The sequence below is a fragment of the Lepisma saccharinum genome, chromosome 21 (assembly GCF_977018435.1).
Source record: "Lepisma saccharinum chromosome 21, izLepSacc3.1, whole genome shotgun sequence".
In the NCBI taxonomy this organism is placed as follows: domain Eukaryota; kingdom Metazoa; phylum Arthropoda; class Insecta; order Zygentoma; family Lepismatidae; genus Lepisma; species Lepisma saccharinum.
In genome coordinates, this window is record NC_139249.1 from 47051474 (window position 1) to 47072501 (window position 21028).

The following is a 21028-nucleotide window of genomic DNA, read 5'->3' on the forward strand; positions in this document are numbered from 1 at the left end:
TGGCACTGGTCCCTATAATTTCGAAGATTGACTGTCCAGTCTTTCATCAATATATTTTGACTAAACCTGCAGTTAAAACGTGTAGTAGAAGTGCATTGTTTAGTATATTACAGTATATTTAAGTTATTTAAGAATTCGTTAAGAATTCATTTTTTTAAAACTGAAAAAGTGTCATTTTTAAATTACTTTTTAACATGTTATGTATTATTTATTACAAATGTTTTGTGTCCTACATTTTGGGACAACGTGTCCTACAGTTCCCTTATAGCGATCTGGTAACCCTAGCCATGGTGGCCGGCATATACTTGATTTGAAACCAATGGATAATCTATATATTTTGCGACAGATAAATACTTATCTGATTAGGGTTGTGACAAATAAATTGACAAAAGTACATAGGCTTATTGGTTTAATGGTAAGATTACCGACCGATCAGATATACCTAAAAGTACCCTGAAATTTTGTTCAAAATTCTGCCATTGTGTTAATATTTTTATGGATATAAACATATAATTCATATACTCTGGTTTTATATATTAAAAGTCTACACATGCAGTTAATTTTTAAAGGTAAAAACCCCCTTTGCAGACAACCATTACAAACATTCATTAAGAAGGTGAATACACCATTCATGTTTTCCATGGAACATTTGCAATTTTGTATCACATCAGTAAAATAGCAATATGTTAAATTTTACATGAGCACATCATGGTTACTGGCAAAATTTTACATAGGTACATCCCATTATCTGATAGTGAAATAAAATAATAATTATTAAAAATCACTTAAGAGAGAGTTTTGGTACATATTTTTTATGCAAGTCAGATGTTAGAGTGGTCATAGATTAGGATTTTCTTCATTTGATTTTTTTCTTCTTTTCATTTCATATTATTATGTTGTATTTGAACATCTTAAGTTGTAATCATGCTTACTATATTTACTTTCTCTCCTGTGATTTTCCCTAACTATAATTGTGATCCTTGATGTAATGGTGCTGCATGTTTGTTTTGATTTACTTTAGTTAATAAAATGTTGAAAGATTTTTTTTACATTCTATTATATATTTCCTTTTGCACTTTTTATGGAACTTAGTTTTCTCTATTATATGTTGTGAGAGTCATAGCTCCCCTCTCCACAAATATATCACAACTATGCTCTTTTATATCTAGAATATACACAGAGGGAAGAATGTATGCACGAGTTGCCTTTTTTTATATTATGTTTAATTAGTAACTTTCTTAATTTATATGTTGATTTATTTCAGTTTCCTTCTGTTGTAGAGTTTTTTGTTAATTTCTTCTTTACTGTGATAGGTCTTAAAGGTACTTTTTATATGTATTTTTAATTGTTGTAGATAAATGATATCTGAGAATTACATGAATTATTAGTTACTCTTTTATTTGTTTAGATTACAGTCAACTATCATGAGGCCAATCTTTAACTTTATTTTTAGTATAATTTAATATATTTTCTTTCGTTAGTAATTTTATCATTATGGTTTGATATGTATCTTCCTTTATAAAATTCATCTAAATTATAATTTCACATTATTTCCTTTGTCACATTGAATGAAAAAGTTTTTATTCAACCAATTGTACTTTTTTGTCCTTTCTATGCTGTTCTTATTATCGATTTTATTTGATTTAACTTAATTTCTGAGATGCAAGTAAAAAATCCAATATTTAGATACGGTTTTATTCTGCTTTGGTTGTCTTCTGTATGTCTTGAGTTATTTTTAATAACTTCCCAATTTTTTGTATTTATGAACCAAGAAATCGTTCATATTTTTTAATTTCAAAATTTTCTAAACCCCATCCTTCCTTGAATCATCAGTGAGAATGAAACAGCCTGTCTCTGTAACAGAGTACCAGGCATGTGATTAATTGTGTTTGTGTCATCATTCATTTAATCTATTATTTGTCCTCAATGTCGCAATTAGCCCAAGACGTAGAAAAACACACACAAAAAAACATCAGTAGAAAGTAGATAATATACCATATCAAAACACGATTGAAGAAAATGGCTGTAAGTAAGGAGACTCCTTTATTTCAAGATAAAGAAAAATTATCAATGCTCTGAACTGTTGGGAAATTTCTTCAGTCAACACTTACCTGCCTCAAGCACCCTCTGTTCTGTTTCTCCCTCTACGGATGCTTCTCGCATGAGTGGGAGGTTGGAACAAGCTGAATGTGGCCGTGCACTTGAGACAATAGTTTGTACAAGGTCCATTCTAGAGTCCAGTGAATATTGTTTGCCAGACATGAGCATTCCACGGATTCTACGCCTTATTGCTGAGGGAGAAATTAAACAAGACTATGACAGGGTGGCCACCCTAGGACCATCAAAAAATTCAAGTATACAGTAAAACCTCATTAATGAGGACTAATGGGGGGATAAGTTGACCGGTTTAACGAAAGTCCAGATTAACTGAAATAACCTAAATTAACAGTAGAAAGTGCAATAAAACTTCATTTATAGCAACAAAACATGTTTATTATGGTGTATTTAAAAGACATACGCCTAAATACACTATACAGTTCAGTAAAATGTAAAGCAATACTGTACATACTCGTACAATGCACTACGTACATACGCGATACCCATATTATGATGAAAACCTTGCATTCTGCTTTTTCTTTCCTTTTGCCTGTCTGGATTAAGCGAAATCCAGCTTATTGGGGTCTGGATTAATGAGGTTTTACTGTAATTCCCGGTTATCAAGGCGAACTCTCCAAAAAAATCAAGGGTACAAGCAGATTTTCTCCATTTCAACTTTACATATTACAGCCTCTCACCACAGACACATACAAATACAGTATATGAACAGAACATTATTACAGTTTATATGAAGGGTCTGTGCGATTCCAACATATCCAAAATTTCTAATTCAATTCAATTGAACAGTATATATATATATATATATATATATATATATATATATATATATATATATATATATATATATATATATATATATATTAAAGATTTAATTTAATGTGCAGAGTTCACATTTGGCATTTCACATATTCAGTCTGGAAATACTTCTTCAAACACAAGTCATGAATGTTAAGGGATATACTGATCTAAGAAAAATTGTTAATTGTATAAGAATTTCAGACTCAAATATACCTAATCTACTTCATGATATTTTATCTTACACTAATCTTCCGCTTGTCAGGAAATATTGTTCTGCCAAGGACAGTACCAAAGTAAATGGATTGAGCGAATTCTGTCTTATTTTCCACACAGCTTTCTTTTCTTTGATAAAAATAAAGCTAAACTGTTAAAAACTTGCCGCAGTCATTTATAAATATGTGTAAATTGAATAAGATTTGGATTAATAAAAGTTGTAATTTTTCATGTCTATGAAGAAAACTTCACGCTGAGTAGCCACCCAGTATAGTATTTTGACATTGAAATAGTAGAAATTAGTTCTGACAATATTCTATGACTAGAATATCCAATTGGAAAGATTGGAAAGAAATAAGATTGCAGATATGTAGGTGTAGCAAGATGCTTGGTTAAGATATTCATTAAGCATCATCATTAAATAGTTAATTAATTTTTCTATAAAGATTAGTAAATGTAGTATATCAGGATGGTCACAGTGTGTCTACTACGTTCTTACACTGGCAACATTGTTAAAAGATAAATGCTGCAATGTGGCATTTGGTACATGTATTACATAGTGTCACATGTAGTGTAATTGGTGTCTGATTCAGTGCAATATTGAGTGAGTTACAGCTTTTAAACTAGTGCAGTGTTCTGTACCCTCGTCATGCATTTGAAAACAGAACAAAGAGTGGCGATTAAGTTTTGTGTAAAACTCAGTAAAACCCCTTCAGAAACCGTTGAAATGCTGAAAACTGGTTACAGCAATGAAGCCTTTTGTCATTCCAATGTTTTCATTTGACATCGTCTATTTTGTGATGGTCAGGAAGATGTTGTGGATGATCCCAGTGAGGGTCGTCCCTCCATCAGTCAAACTGGCGGTAATGTTGAAACAGTTTGACAGAAACTGAATGAAAGCCGGGCACAGTCACTGAGGATGATTGATGCAGCTGTGTGTAGATCCATTTTAGAGTGCTTGCTAAAAAGATTATGACGAGTGAGACCAGAGCTGTTTGAATCTGGTGTTTGGTTCCTGCAGCATGGCAATGCACCAAGCCACAAGGCAATTATTGTCCAACAGCTTTTGGCACGGAAACCAGTGATTGTGTTAAACCACCTGCCTTATTCACCAGACTTGGCACTGGCTGACTACCTTTCTTTCCCCCAAATTGAAATCCAACTTGAAGGGCCAACACCATTTTGGTAATTGAAAAAGCTGTGATGAGGCCCCTAAAAACAATCCCAAAACAAGATTTCCACAGGAGCATCCAGTAATTGTACAGCCGGGCCACTAAGTGTGTCGACTTAGGAAGGATGCAAATCGAAGACTAACCAAGGCTTATGGCAAGTCTCACATTAAGCCAGTCTGAAAACTTTGTAGACACACCATGCAAGAAAACAGTGGGATTGTCAATAGTAAAAAAAGGTAAGTATGCTGCACTTGCAACACGCAGTGAAAATGTATGGGGGAGAGGATATAGAGGATTGGAGCCATTTATTAGAGGCTTTGTGAAACTTCAGAGCCACCCTATGCAAAGAGACTGCTGGAAAAATTTCCCCCTGAAACCACTTGGGAATTGATATTGGGTCTTCAGCATGGCAGTCAGGCCCCACCAACTGGCCACCATGGCCTATGATTGGGTTCGAAAACTGGGGGTGCAAGGACAATTTACTTTTGCTTGGTAGATAAGGTTCAGCATAGTGAAGGAGCAAAAGTGGTAAAACGTAAGGGGGGGGGCAACATTATACTGAAGAACTTATCTGAATTGCATTTGCATATTGTCTCTAAGTAGTCCACATTAGCCTTCCTGTGCATAATGATAACTTGAAGCATAAACTCAACAACAAACTCAAGGTCTCTGCAGAGAAATATAAAACAATGATAATGTTTGCAAGTAGAGCAGGGCATATATAAAGTGCGTTCGGACCAACCAAAAATCACACTATTATAAGAATTCAAACTTTCATGGCACCAGTGGTGCAACCACAGGAGGGAGCAAGGGGGGCCCCCCAGCTTGGATGTAAACAAATTCTAGGGGGGCAAATATTGGAGTAAAGAAAAGCAAGGCTAGCAGAAACCTTTTTGTAGTCCACTTCGATGCTTGAAATATGCATCAGATTGCTGGGAAAGATTCAAAATTCCCAACAGCAATTTTTTCAGCTTCAAACTTTGTACAGTGTCCGTTCATAAGTTTCATCTAATTATCATCTATCCTCAGCATTGCTGTTAGCTAAAAATCGGCAGAAAAGTATCATCAAATAAGAAAAAGGTAAAATACAAAAAAGTGCTTCAAGCATGTAATGTTCTTTTGGATGCTGGTAGAAAGATGATAGAAGCTGCCACAGAAACGTTAAGAAGCATCATCAGGATGATGTGTATGAAGGCAGTGCTCCAATTTTTGGTAAAGCTCTTTTCGAACGTATGTTTGAATTTACTGATTCTCACTCGATCTCCTATTTTATATTTAGGCTCCTTGGCCATGAGTTGATACTTGGGACAGTAAACAGTGGAGATCAAACATTGCTCGCTGCCACCTCAGAGTGCCTTTTACTCTCATCTGCCTCAGAGGGTGACTATGAGCATGCTTGCTGTGTCTGGTCTGCCTTCCAATGTCGGAGCATCGCTGACTTTTTTAAGTACCAGAATAAGCGCATACCCTTGGAAGAATGCGGGTGGAGGCAGGCATCTTCTGGGGGTTCCTCCTCCCCCCCCCTTCAAAATGCTGGTTGTAAGCTGAAATGCACTTTCTGTTAAGTCTGAAGACATTCTGGGCAAAGTGAGTCATCCACTCAACAGTACTTCGCCATCAATCTATATGCTTCTACATGTGTGATTGTAATTCTCAAGACCATGTGGAATACTGAAAAGGTGTCAAATGCTACTTACAGAATCATGCCTTAGGCGTATGTGAACATTTTTTTCACTTGGTTCACTCTGTCCTGCTTTGTTAACAGCACAAACACGGAATTGATACTGGTTTCTGTCTTCAAAGTTTATTTACAACTAGAGTGGTTAGCACAGTGTGCTACGACAGCAGGGATCTTAGGTTTCATTTCCAATGGAGGCACATTGTGTGATAATTCATAGCTCACTTTAAACCATATGTCCAGCCACGATTAGAATAATCAAAACATAAAACAAACTATTTCTGATCTATTCAGATTTGAAAGTCATTGTGTTCTCTGAAAATTCTATGCAAAAAGGACACAATAAAGAATGGTATGTTAGATTATAATCCCATCTTGTCGACATTATTGCATGTTATAATTTTTTTTCAATTTCTCTGTTCCCTGTTTTTCTCTGTCTAAGGCAATATAATCATTAGTTTTTTTAATTGAGGGGCTGGTATAAACAACCAGATTAGGTTAACTATGATATAAAATATAACATATATATTAATTATAGTGCTACGAAGTAATATTAATAGTATTATGGTATTCACAGGTATTAACCTATAACCACATTATACATGCACCTTATTGGTGATGAGCACGTGATCCACACTTTGGATTCTTTTCTCCACTTACAGTATTGAGACACCACCATGTGTTGAGACACTCGATGTAATTCTGCAATGTGAGCTTGTTCTCCACTGTGCTTTCTATACATACCCTTGGCCTTCTTGGTAATGCTACCCTATGCACGAATCACATATATGTTCGATCGTAATCCAGCAAACTCGACAATAATGTTGCCATTTTTCTCATCTTTCAATTTGCCAGACCCTTTTTGTTGCAGGCCAGGATGTCACCCCCCTTGCCCCCCTTAATCACCGCCACTGCCTATGAATATTAATAACAATTTATGGTGTAACAGCCCCTCAGGGCTACCAACCGACTGCCGGCCTCATTCCCACCAGAGAGGTAGGAGATCATGCAACAAGTTACAGGATGATGTGTGATCAGCAGGACGAACCCCCAGTCATTGTTGTAGGTTATCTATAACCAGCTTACACTACTCTTTCATAGCTTCCCAATTTTCTCATGATGGTCCCATACACAGGTCGAAGTATCAGGAAAAGTTGTTTCACTTCCACCTGGATACTTCAAGCTGTACAAGTCCTGTAGCCAGAACCCAAAGTCTGCACCTTAGACTGCACGACCATGGTGCGAGACATGAATATTAATAGTAGTACATAAAAAAAGTGTAAAGTTATTGTCTGTGGATGGCATCATACCATGAAGGCACATAATGGGTGTGAAGGTACCGACTTGGAAATATTATTGGGTTGCGGACAAGAATTTAGCCATGCATGTTGCAAGTTCTTGGCTTGGCACAGAAGGCGCAATAAGTTGTTAAAGTTGCTGTTTCGTTAGTATGCCCTCGTATTACAAGCCCCTGCACTGCTAAGTAATGGATGGAGGATATGATTTTTAGTAAACAAGCATGGCTTTCTTTCATTTGTTTCAGTTTTGTTTTTCCTCAGTATATTAACATTAGAATTAATAATTTATGTTTAATTTCAGTACAGCTTCCTTGTGGCAGCCTGAACTTTCATTCACTTTCAACTTTACTCCCCTCTTTTTCCAGTTCAAATAACCTGTTTCAATAAAAGCCATTTCCATTTTGTGCGATTTTCTTCACATATTTGTTCGCAAATTGTGCAAAAAAATTGCATCGCGACCTTTCTTTCCCTGCAACAGTTTGCTGATTCTGCCACAACATCCTGTGGATTCACTTTCACGAATGACACCACTAAGACTAGGTACAGGTTCACCATCACTAGGACTTGGTGCCTTAACACTTTTCTTCCTAATTACAAACTTATCCATTTTTTAAATCTGGCCAGTAAGGAACTAGCAATTTAGCAAGCATGAAGTTTGCAATGCTATCATCCCACTCTGCATGTTAGCTTTTCAGATTATTGTAACACTAAAACTCCACCTAGCTCCTATTGCAATTAAATTTAGAATGGAAACCTATTGTTGTAAGAATACAAGCTGAGTAAACATGCAGTATTGTTTACTGTTTTACATTAACCATCAGAATGGCTTTTATTGTTGATAGAAAAGGGTTAATGCTCCTTTATTGTTGCCGCACCAAAAATAGGAGAATATTTTATAACAGCTTCAACACAGTATTCCAATATCTTGTATTCTTTTAATATTAATACATGTGCTCAAGTGGGGTGAAATAAAAATATTTGCAACATGTTAACCCAGTGGTTCCCAAGTGTGCACTGCGGCACCCTACTTCGCTGTGACTGGCTTACAGTGGCACCACGAAATGTTCCAATATTTTCACTGAAATGACATGATTGTTCCAAATATGTGTTTATTTAGTACTTTTTACAAGTAAAATGTTTCTGAATTTGAAATATACATTTATTTCTCAACTTAAGGCAAGCAACCTAACCACACTAACTGAGCATTGCAAGTTTTAGATTTGGTGCCACGGAAAAATCTTGAAACACTAAGGGTAGGGTGCCTTGAAATAAAAATGTTTGGGAACCCCTGTGTGAACCTATTCATTGTATGTGTAATTTAGGAGGGGGGAGTATAGTATGGGTAGAGTGGATGTTAGTGGCAGTAAACACATTCAGAACAAATGAGACAAGATGGTAGAATGGTAACTGGCTGTTAGTATTTATCGCAGGGAGTATACTATGCTACTGTGCTGATAAAGCCTGCAAGTTTTTAGCAGAGGACTCATGACATAGATGCAATTCTACATTATCTGATCTATCCACAACCAGGAAGAAAAGGAGAGTCAAATCAAAACTGTAATTTGTCTTTATTTTTTATCTAGTATATTTCTTTATGTATGGTTTCACAATTTGCTGCATTTTAACATAGACCAATTGCTCATCTGCACATAATTTTTCGTGAGACTTAGTGATCATATACCTCATGAAGAAGAACCTTTGAGATGGAAGTGCAGTCACACATGAGCCACTGTGAAGGTCTTTCCACCCATCTGGCTTTCAAACTGAAGCCAATGTCGAATTTCTTCCCACCATCCCTAAACTTGACGGTGTGGTAAGTATGCATAGATATGTTGACTTTTCATTTCCCATAGAATTATTGAGCCTCCCCCATGGCGCAGTGGTAGCGTCATTGCCTTGTAATCGAGGGGTCCCGGGTTCGATACCCGGTGGAGGCTCAAGTGGTTCGGATCCCACTTTAAACTGTAGGTCCAGTCCCGATTAGCATTACTGTGCATAAAGTGGGCTTAAAACACCAACTCAAAATCAAACCCATAGAATTTCTATTCGTTCTATCCTTCCAGAGGGCAAAAAACAACTACCCTTCAATGGTGTGAAGGAGGCGCCATCTTTAAAATGACAAAAATGGCTTTTTGAAGTTCAGTTGATCAGTGTTGCAACCTGATGTTGTTGTTCTGTTAATTATAGTTGATGCCTTGTATAAATTTGAACTACGCACAGTCTATCATACAATCTTTGTCGAACTTTTAACTTTTTCATTTGTAAAAAAATATATACAAACAAGACATTCTTGTGGCATGAAAAGCCCTCCTGATTCTAACAGGCTCACAGACATGCTTTCTGGTGGGAAAATCGATACAGTAGAACACCATTTTATAAGTAAAGCTGAAAGAAAAATGTACTAAAACTTACCAGGGCTGTCCTTGGCATCATGGAGCTGTGAAAATTTCCGAGCAAACTCGAACAGGACATCATTATTTTCAAATATGGCAGCAAAACTACCATTCACAATCTTTGGCGACATGGGTGAATTTGCAAGGAGCAGACTTGTGCCAAAGTTTTCACTTCTCTCACGAGTTTCTGAAAAAAGAAGGAAGAAAATTTGTAAGAGTATGTATTACTTTTCATGCATTTCACTTCACAGAGACCATCTGTTTTTTTTATATATAGAGAACTGTAATTTTCACTATTTTCATATGTAAAGAAAATTAACCCTGAAAAAAAAAGTGCTGTTTTGGGCAACGTGATGAAAGTACCATAGGAAGTGTTCACACAATAGTGGGACCGCAAACAATAGAACCTGTGCTGAACCTTGCATCCTGTGCATTGCACTCAGTTGGAGGAGTAGTGAGTAGCCTGCAAACTGAACGCATGAACGCTTTTTACTGAATGTTCTTTTATTTGTGATCCCTTTATACCAGAGAGTGAATTTAGTGCTTGTTTGAGTGTAATCTGAGATTGTTATTATTAATAATATTAATCAGTGTTTCACATATCTGTGGCTTAGATGTACAAGGATTAGTTTCAAATTTTGATAAAAATGCATTCATACAGAGAGGGCCAGAAGGTCTAACCTGGTTTGGCTCCGGCAAGAACTTCCCTCTTGACAACAGAGAAGTTTTGGCGGGACCTGAACCGAGTTAAACCTTCTGGCTTGGGCATATTTTCCACCTGTTCCCCTCCAGTTTGCCAAATTACGCTACTCTGCAGTGAAATTTGTAAAGAAACAAAAGTGGCCATTTTGTAAACACATTTTTAAGGAGCTGAATTCATAAAATGATATTAATTATTCTTGATTCTATTTTGCTTGCTTTCATGAGGTGCACCCTCCCCCAATGATTTTTTGTCTTCTTATATGTTGGAAGCTTATTTTTCAGGATCATGAGAACACTGAAAATGTTGATTGTTGTTTGAAATTACGTGTAAGTGCATAATTAGCAAACTAAACACATTTTTCATTCACACTAAATTGAAAAATAATGCAAAATTAACACTTTACACGGCTTTGGTGTTTTGCATGTATTTTACATTTTCCTTGTATTTTGCGATGAACGTCATATTTGGTCAAAAGTAATATTTTATGAATCTAGAAGCCACAATAGTAATGCAGGTTGTTATTTATGTACTATTTTCACTCTAACAAACTTCCAACACACTTTATCGAAGATTGAGCCTCTCTCAAAAACGTTTCCTGGCTATGCACCTGTGAAAGTAAGATTTCAGTGGAATTCAACCCATCAGGTGCTAATTTTGTTACTTAAGACCAAATTCTAGGAATTGACTATATGAAATTTTGCTGATACTGATAAAGTACCAATATGAAATTTGCTGATACTTATAAAACAATATTTCACCGATCTGTTCCTATTAACCTGCTTAATAAATGTATGTTACAAGTTGACTGCAATGCAAAAGAAGCTGCAAATTTAGAATGTCTATACACTATTTACTTTCTCATCCTTCTGAAAATCTTAAATATTCATACTCCTCTTGAGAGGCAAACTGGCAGGCCATCTATTCCTGCATAAAGCAGCCAATGGCAACATCAGAAGTGATCATGTCCTTCAAGAAATTCACTTTAGAGTGCCATCTCACACAACTAGCTCTCAACTGTTCCAAGATTATTCCTCATCCAGCATTCCCTGTTCTACAGACTATGCAGCCAATTCAATAATTTAGCAAGCTATAGACATTTTTGAATATCAGAAACATTTTAGAAGGCTGTTGTTTAAAAATGTGTAAGTCAGTTTTAGTTTATATTGCTATTTTCTGTTGTTAGTGCATTCCAATGAAAAATGGTTAATCTTGTATTTGTAATGTTGTCCTTTGTTAAATAAAGAAAATAAATTACGAAGAATTACCAAATTACTAAATTATAAAACATTTATAGATATATCACACCCATAAAATTATCAGTGATGTTACCCATAGACCATGCATATAGTGGCCAACCCTTTGTTGACATTTTTTTTTTGTAAGTATCGGGACTATTTGACCCTGGTTTACTATCATGTTCTTACAGAGTAATGTATGTGCAGCACTGCTCTTGCTATAACCTGGGTAGACTGTCAGCTGGAATTTGGACAATAGTTTGTATTATTTCACTAGTTCAAAATTATTTAGTTCCTTGTTATCATTTTGCATTGAGGTGGAAAATAATCACTATTTTTCAAGGCAATAATATGGTGCACTGATGAAATGTTCTGTTCACAATAGGTATTATTTTGCACATCACTTTAAAGACATATTAAACATAAAGTAACCACAAATAAGAATAATTAGGACAACAATATGTAAAGTAAGTACAAAATTGCAACTTGTGCTTATATAGCTGCACTTCTAATTAACACTAATTTGCCCCATTCGAAATGGTACCTTGAAATTACTCACGAATGGGGAGTAAAAGACACACATAAGATAACAATACAGTAATATTTTCTTGAATTTAGTTTCGCTCAAAATTTCGGAGCATGGAGTGGGACATCCAGGCCTGTGATCGAGTCACATTGTCCCAAAATGCTGGATTTGGATGGTGTATCTGAGCCCAGAAGTTGTAACACATGGCATATATAGCAGTTCGAACAAAATTCAGTTGAAGGTCCTCCTGTATTACTGTGAGACAAGTATCCCGTCTATGTCCAGTGATAAGTCAGGCAAAAATATTCTGTATAATCTGTAATTTCCATATGAAAGAAGGTCGGAGATGACCCCACACAAGCTGATGCCACATATAGGAGTGTGGAATGTTCCATCATGTTTTACACATGCAAGTGAGTATTCAGTCCAAAGGTGGGATTTTAGAAACCTGGGTACAGATGTTCAACCCAGGCTTGTGATTTTGACGTCACAGTTGATGTGTGATGGTGAAAATTTAGTCTTTGGTTCAAAACTACTCCTAGATATTTTGTAGAAGACTTATCAGGGATAGAAGATCCCTGTACTCATAGAATCTTTGGTGGTTATCTGTGTCGACATGTGAACAAAACCACCACACTCTTAAGTGAATTATACTTCATGCGCAAGCGAGTTGACCAATCTTCCAACTCTAATAGTTATTGTCTCATCCTGCTGTAGCATAAATCTTGTAAAGGGCTATTTGTAAAGAGGGCAGTGTCATGAGCAAATTGAAGCAGATATAGAACGGCTCCCTGAGGAACACCAGCACATATGAACCCCTTAAGCGGGGAGCCTGAGTTGAATTTGCCGGCGTTTTGTGCATTTCAGATCCAGTCAATGTTCCCGTAGCGAGGAATTATTTTCTTTAAATGGATATACAGTAGTACATACATAGATACATTTCGTTTTGTACAGTTTGCTTGAATGTTTGTGTGTTCATTCACTTTTCTCTCATTTACAAGACATGTAATGTTATAATGTTGTCCAGAGCCATGTGCCCTCTGGGACAGGGGTGGACTGGGGGCTGGCTGAACTGGGTTCTAAGATTCAACATACGATTTACTTTTAATTATGTGTGCAGTAGTTTCAATTCCATTTAGGTTAAAGTTACACACACACTCTAACACCTTCTCTCTCTCTCTCTCTCTCTCTCTCTCCCTCTCCTTGACATTGTAGTGAGACAGTTTACTTTGAATTATGTGTGCAGTGGTTTCAATTCCCATTTAGGTTTAAGTTACACACACACTCTTACTCTCTCTCTCTCTCTCTCTCTCTCTCTCTCTCTCTCTCTCTCTCTTGACAATGTAGTGAGACAGGTAACTTTAAATTATGTGTGCAGTAGTTTCAATTCCCATTTAGGTTTAAGTTACACACACACTCTCACTCTCCTACTCTCTCTCTCTCTCTCTCTCTCTCATACATACATACATACATACATACATACATACATATATATATATATATATATACATATATATATATATATATATATATATATATATATATATATATATATATATCCCTCCTTAACAATGTAGTGAGACAGAGAAATTAGCGGACGCACAAAACAGAAAAAAACTTCAAATATTGTTCAAAGTTTTGAATGATACCATGGAAAATACATTTTCATTTAGGAATATATGTATATATTTATTCTTTTAACTTATTATTTGACAAATTAACATTACAGAACTTCCATTGAATATTGTTCAAAGTTTTCATTTTACATATTGGAATATATATATATATATCCTATGATAACTCATAGGAATAAATATATATATATATTTATTCCTATGAGTTATCATTTTACAATTTGACACAACAGAAAGAAATTTTTGTGATTTATGTACATAATTATTCCTTTTACTAATTACTTTGCAAATTGACAAAACAGAAATATCGTCAAATATTATTCAACGTTTTTAATAGTAGCATTGGATAATACAATCTCATCTTGGAATTCATGTATATATTTATTTCATCATTTAGTTCATCGTTTACAAAAAATCCGTAAAAAAAATGGATCAGAGGGATTTGTAAAATTTACTTTTATTCCAGAGTCACCTGTGAAAGGAATCTCTGATCTTTGACACTGAGGCATAATGGTCCAAGCTTCATATTCTTCTTCTTCTTGTACACCTTCAACTTCTTCACTTCCACTCTCCTCTGATGATATATCATAGTTCATATCTCCTTCGCAATCACTAATTTCAAATTCCGAACTTTTATCACAACTGGAATCCTCAAGAAGAAGTCGAATTTGGTCCGTGCTTTGCATTTGCTCAGCTATTCTCTCACATGAAAGAAACACAAGCTATTCCCACTCAGTTAATAATATCGTGCTGCCATTTACAAAAGTACAAAAGTACAAAAACAACTGTGCATCGGATTCTGCATAGTGTACACAACAAAAAGCGAGACCAATTCGCGTTACCCGTATTGAAGTTGGAATAAACTTTCCTGCCCGAACCTAGCTCGGGCAACCCCTTTAACGTTACACATTGCAACCCCGAACACAGCTCTGGTAACCTGCTTGTAACTCAATTTATAAAATCGAAACACCCACTTAAGGGGTTAACATTAGATCCATCCGTAAGAATGGAAATCTGAAACTGTCTATTTTGCACCAGGTGAATGGGAACTCCCAATTCAGCTAGTTTCACAAATAATCCAGAGTTGAAATTTGATCAAAAGCTTTGTCGGAGTCCAAAAATACTCCTAGTGTATGCCCACTGAGATTAAAGTTGCTTGTAACACATTTCACTACTTGAACCAGTTGCATAGTAGTACTATGTTTGCAAAATCTGAATTGGTGAGCCGGTAACAAACATTTTCCATCCACTACAGCTTGTAATTGTCTAAGTAGTAAATGTTCGAAGATTTTGTGGTAGAAGAGCATTGTTTCATGGTTTTAGCGAAATTATGATTTTTGCCAGTTTCCAACTTGATGGATAATAACCAGTAAGGAAAATAGCATGGTAGACTTTTGCTAGGAAAACTAGCAATTTTCGAGGGCCATTCTTCAGTTGTAACATGGTAATAGCATCAAAGCCAGGTGCCTTACTGGGCTGGAGAAGATTGACCTTTGACATCCTGGGGAGTTGTGAGTAGCGGATAAGCTGCGAGTGCCTCATGACGTAGTTGTTCTAGTCGATGTTGAACACTTTGGATATAATTGTCGTCATGCAGCTCATCCGGTGTGTGGAATTGCTCCTCTAGAGGTGTGGAGAACACTTCAGCCTTCTCGTCTGGTGTGTGGACTATGCCATTTGGATCTCGTAGAGAGTAGGCAGCGGATTGTGGATTCTTTCACAGATAATGTCTTAACAGTTGCCAGAATCTACTATCCTGCATGGATATCTCAGAGAACTCCATATCCCAGTCTGCCTGTCGCTGTCCGATGAGGTATCTGCGAAAACGATCACGAAATTGATCTACAGTGGACAATACCAACAGAGTACCAATTAATATATACCATCCATATCAAATTCAGTGTTGAAGCCATTTCCCACCCAATTGGATCTTTTTATGCCAGAAAATTAATGTCTCAGGAGTTGAATTCCTAGGGAATCTCCTTTTCGTCAAAATGCAACACTAACCCTTTCAGACCCAAGCCACTGATTATATTATTAATACTGATACAGCATACAGACTACTGCTTATCACAATTGCTCTCTCTCCTACAACATAACTGTAAAATGCAAAAAAAAAAAAATTAATAACAACGGATTTATACAAACCTGCCAAGGGTACTCTAGCCCTGGTAGTATGATCAATCCCAAGTTCTTGAAGCAACTGGGTTGCTGTGCTCTGAACAATTGCCCAATCACGCGTGATGTCTGCTCCGGTGGTATGGGTTGATGTTACAGTGAAGCGGATCACGTACTGGCCTTTTAATGAAGCCGGGACACAGTGCAGCTTCCCAGAAGCATTGAGCTTTTTGAGGAGTTTCTCCGTGAGCTCATTTTCTCCCCTCAGTCGGAACACGACCATTCCTAAATGCCTTGTGGCAGGGATTTCGAATCTGGAGTCAGCCAACACAAGAGCCTCAAACTTCTGTGCTAACCTTACGCCCTGAAAGAAGATATGTTGAATAAGGGCTACATGATTTACGAAAGAAAATACAGTTTCACAGAGCAAGAATTGCACATTGCTTGCTAAAAGATTTAAATCTTATTCAATTTCACTGATTCTCTCTCAACATTTACCTCCCATTGCTTGCAGGGTGATCAACCATCCTGCATTGCCTGGGGCACCATTTAAGTTAATATCATGGTTCTTCAGATTGAAAAATATATTATGAAGACAGATGCTCATTCATTAGCAGAGGACTTGTGTAAGAAATTATAACTCTTAATGATTGCAATGATTGCTAAAAAATCCATTTATTTCTGGCATGTAACACCAAAAATTTTCCATAGAGTCTCCAAGAAAGAAAAGTGGGATTTGGTGAGGATATTGTGAGTGATACATTACTCTGTACACCTTGAAAGTTGTTCATTAAGTTCAGCAACTCAAACAGTTTTGAAGGTAAGCAAACAGATAATTTAGTGACTGAAACCAATTTTGCATGAACTGAATCATATCACACAGTTGACATACTGGTAATGTGCTGATTGCTCACAATTAAATACAAACTAAAGGTTAAAAGATTAAAAATCAGTAAGTTACGTGTGTGAGCATGAGATTTATCAAACTACGTTTCGAAGGTTATACTACCTCCTTCTTCAGGTTGAAACGATGTTTTCAGACACCCGACATGGTGCCTCGTCGAGAAAGTGATAGTTGAGGATTTAGGTTAAAATGGTATAGGAAAGACACTTTCTAAAAAAAGAATGTAAAATACACATACTAAAACCGTGCAATACTCTAAAAAAACACAAGAACGTTCAAAGCTGATGACGGCGAACTGCCGATCGGTGCTCGGGGTAGGCAAATGCACGGTGTCAGCTCATACCTGGAGAAGGAAAACTCCTCCCCCCAGTCTTTCCTCAACCGGGGCTCGTGAGTCACCAATCCAAGGAGAATTCAATTTCCACCTCGGCGGCTTTCCTAACCTCAGGGGTAACATGGAAGCCCATCTCGTCTCTACTCCCGGCGGCTTTATCCCATTTTTTAAAAAAAGTTTATCCAGCCGTCTTCCAAATTCCCATCATCCCTATTGAGTTTATTCCTATTATCCGTGCATATATATATCACACAGTTGATTTAGAAAGACCCAGTTGACTAGAATGTGGAAGCAATTTTTGTGAACTCTGAACAGGGGTGTCGGATTCTTTCCACTGTTTTATTTTATATCCTCGGTCTATTTGGTGATTTTCTTTTCTCCACACTAAATACCTCTCAGAACTGCAAGAACTATCAACTGAGTTTTATTTTCGTGTGAGGGACCTTTTTGATACTGGTGTCTAAATTGCTTTGGCACCAGATTCATAGATTTGTGTTCAGTCAGGCATACGGTACAACCACGTTTCTCTTGTGTGGTATACATTACACTATGAGGATTAAATTCACACTACACGCTAAGTGGTAGTGCACAATGAATGCTGAAAGCAGTTGTTCTGCTTTCTTCCTCATTCCCCACTTCATTTTGCTGGCTTGAGACTGTGCATTACATGTGCAGAAACTGTTTGAGTTGCTAAAACTTAAAAATAACTTTCAATGTATACCATGTAACCTATCCTTTGCAATAACCTCACCAAACCCCACCATTCATTTTTGGAAACCCTATATTTAACGTTCTTTTTACAGCTTGCATATTGTTCAGAGATATTTTTCAAAAACTTACCTCCCTAATATGCTTTTGCAGACCTTTGATTCCAAAGTTTCTAATGACAAACCACAGCTTCAATGCTCTGAATCTCTTGCTTAAAGGAATTTGCCAGTGCTAGAATCAAGATGATGGTTATATAACAATTTAGAGTATCATAAAGCATACAAATTAATGTGACAAGTAAAATGATACAAACTTTAAAAACAGGCAACCAGTAATGCAGTTTCAAGGGAAAAAAATGTTGTGAATGATATTGTCATCCTAACACAAAAGAGATGTGAAATGGGTAACCAAAATAGAAGATGGAAAAATCAAACTAGAAGTAAGTTTTCAGTGCATCAAAAATGTTGCTACATTTAAATAAACTTTTCTTTATAGCTCACATAAACTGCTGTTACTAACTCGTAAATTCTGTACAGTGAAATACTATTGTACAACTTTCATTGTCACAATTAGTTAACCTAAGGAGGTAGAAAAGCAACAGTAAATAGCCAAGTGCAAAACCAAGTAAACAAAAATGTATAGATGAATTTCCAGTTATTGTAATTTATCATTATTTTGTTATGGAAAGAAAGAGATATCATCAGTGTGTACATTTCACTGTGTCATATAGACATATAGAGTAGACCGGAGCAATAGCCGCCATGGGGCAAAAGTCCTAATTCGTAATAATAGTATGATAAAGAAACACAGTTGGCACCACTGCAACCCACCAGAGGACAATGTCATGGCCGTCTTGTATTGACGCAGTTTGGAACAGAAGCAAATAAAATCAACTCAACTATGAGGTAAGATACGTTTTTCAGAAACATTATTTAACTTAATTAAAACAACTACTCCTGACTGTGACATATAAAAGATCATTAATTGTTTTCAATGTGTGCAACATACTTCCCAACGGCATCGCTAGATGACACCACCAAACAGATTGTAGGAGTCAGACACTCAGGGGTAAGAGTCCCCATTCACATACTGTCAGACACACAATCGAGCGACGAAGACGAAAAGTCTCCAACATCACAATCATCACACCATGTTTCAGCAAGGGAAATACGAATGCTTCCACGAGTTACAGAAAAAATAAACGAAGATGTGTTGGTAAAACATCTGAAATTATCTCCGGATCACCATATAAATCTACTCTTGATAAACAAAAAACCGAAAAGGAAAGCATGCAAAAAGCCAAGTCCGGTGAAAAACTACTTCGCAAAATGAACACAATAAAGGTAGTGAAAAAGGTCCCATCAGTTGACTCGAATACATGTCCTGGTTGTGGTGAAGCATTTTCAGATCCCCCTGTTGAAGATTGGATCCAGTGTCATTGCTGTAGGGATTGGTGGCATGAGGGCTGCTCAGCATATGAAGGTATTGGTGAATTCACATGTGATTTAGCCTAATTGAAGACTTGTAGGTCTGTTCAGACGTAGGGACATTTACCCCAGTGTGTTGGGGACTTTTACCCCAGGCCTGGGGCAAAAATCCCAAAATGCAGTACTATGTTTTTTTGCTTGTATTACATATACATTTTATTTCTTTGTGTATAACTAACATTCCACTGTATTCTACTAACTCCAGTTTATCTCAGTCAATAAAAGTTTGATTAGAAAGGTTTCACACATTTTGTCCCTTAGGGGAGGGCTTTTGCCCCGGTCTACTCTAGGAGATAGGCCCCACATATTCTCATTCATTTCCACCATGAAGATTATGTAATTATCTAGGGGTGCTGAGGGGGTGCAGAATGAAATTTAGGGGGTGAAAATAAGGGTCTAAGACATTTTGGTGCACTGATTTATCTACATGCCCCTAACACCCCCCCCCCCCCAACACCCTCCAAAATTTTGACGAACACCCCCAACCAGATAAGTGGAGGGGGTGTCAATATGGATTTTTATATCAACAACAGAATGACAATACTTCAACATTAACAGAGGAACTAATTATAGCTCTACAACAGTAATACAATAGATGTATTTACTGTAACTGAATATGGACTCAATGAAGAACAAACAGAATTCTGTAGGTTAAAAGGGTACAAATTGATCTCATTCTTTACAAGAAAAGAGTTCAAAAGTGGTGGTACAGGCATATTCATTAAAGAAAAACGAATTGGATGGAAACAAATACACTGGTTACAATCACTATGCACTGAAAAGATCTTTGAAATAGTAGGTATGGAAATTGATATGGGAAATTTATCTGTGAAGATAATAACCCTATACTGTTCTCCAAATATTGACTTACAACTCTTTTATCAAAAGATAGAAATCATGTTAACAAAAATAACAAAATCAAATTGTAAAATCATTATCCTGGAAGATATTAACATTGACCTCCTCAAGAGCAATAATAAAAATACAGAATACATTGATCTCCTTAGGTCCTATGGACTCTCACAGATAATCACAGATCCAACTAGAATAACATGTAACTCCGAAAGTCTAATAGATCATGCTATCACCAATCTCCCTCTGACACAATACAGGCAGAAGTGATACACAACTTAATATCTGATCACACAGCACAAATTGTTGAAGTTAGTGTAATCAAACCACATTACAACACAAAAAACTCTATATAGAATAGAAAGCCAAAACATGGGGGAAGACAACGTAAGCTATTTGTTACACCTGTTAGGTAAAGAAAATTGGGTTCTAGTATTTCAATAAATTGAAACCTAAAACATATGGTAGAAGTTTATGACCATACTAACTTACCTCATAAATCTTGCATGCCCCTTAAAAATAAAGCATGTTCAACCAAACAAAAACTTGAGTCACAAATGAAATAATACGCAAAAAGAACGACCTCAACAATATTTATGACAAAATGCGCAGAACGAGGAAAAACAAACTTTGTGAGTCATATAGAATAAAGAAAAATGAATATAAAAACTAATAAAATATGAAAAATCCAAACACCTCAAAGATAATATTAGAAATAATAGTAATACATCAAAGGCAATTTGGAATATCATAAATGAGCAGAGGCAAAAAACCCAATAAGTGTAATGAAAATACCACATTATTTGAAAATGAAGTAGAAATAACTAACACTAAACACATTGTGGATCCATTCAATA

At 36.3% G+C, this 21028-nt stretch overlaps 1 protein-coding gene across 2 annotated transcripts in view; it reads right to left on the minus strand.

The window, feature by feature from the left end:
• Window positions 1-21028, minus strand: part of Hdc (histidine decarboxylase) — a 179753-nt gene that overhangs the window by 3283 nt on the left and 155442 nt on the right. For both annotated transcript variants that reach the window (XM_083142564.1, XM_083142563.1), the window contains exons 12-15: window positions 17965-18063; window positions 15917-16250; window positions 9690-9857; window positions 2112-2291 (exon numbers count right to left, since the gene is read on the minus strand). In XM_083142564.1, coding sequence (XP_082998690.1) covers window positions 2112-2291; window positions 9690-9857; window positions 15917-16250; window positions 17965-18063 — 781 coding nt within the window. The remainder of the gene's footprint in view (window positions 1-2111; window positions 2292-9689; window positions 9858-15916; window positions 16251-17964; window positions 18064-21028) is intronic.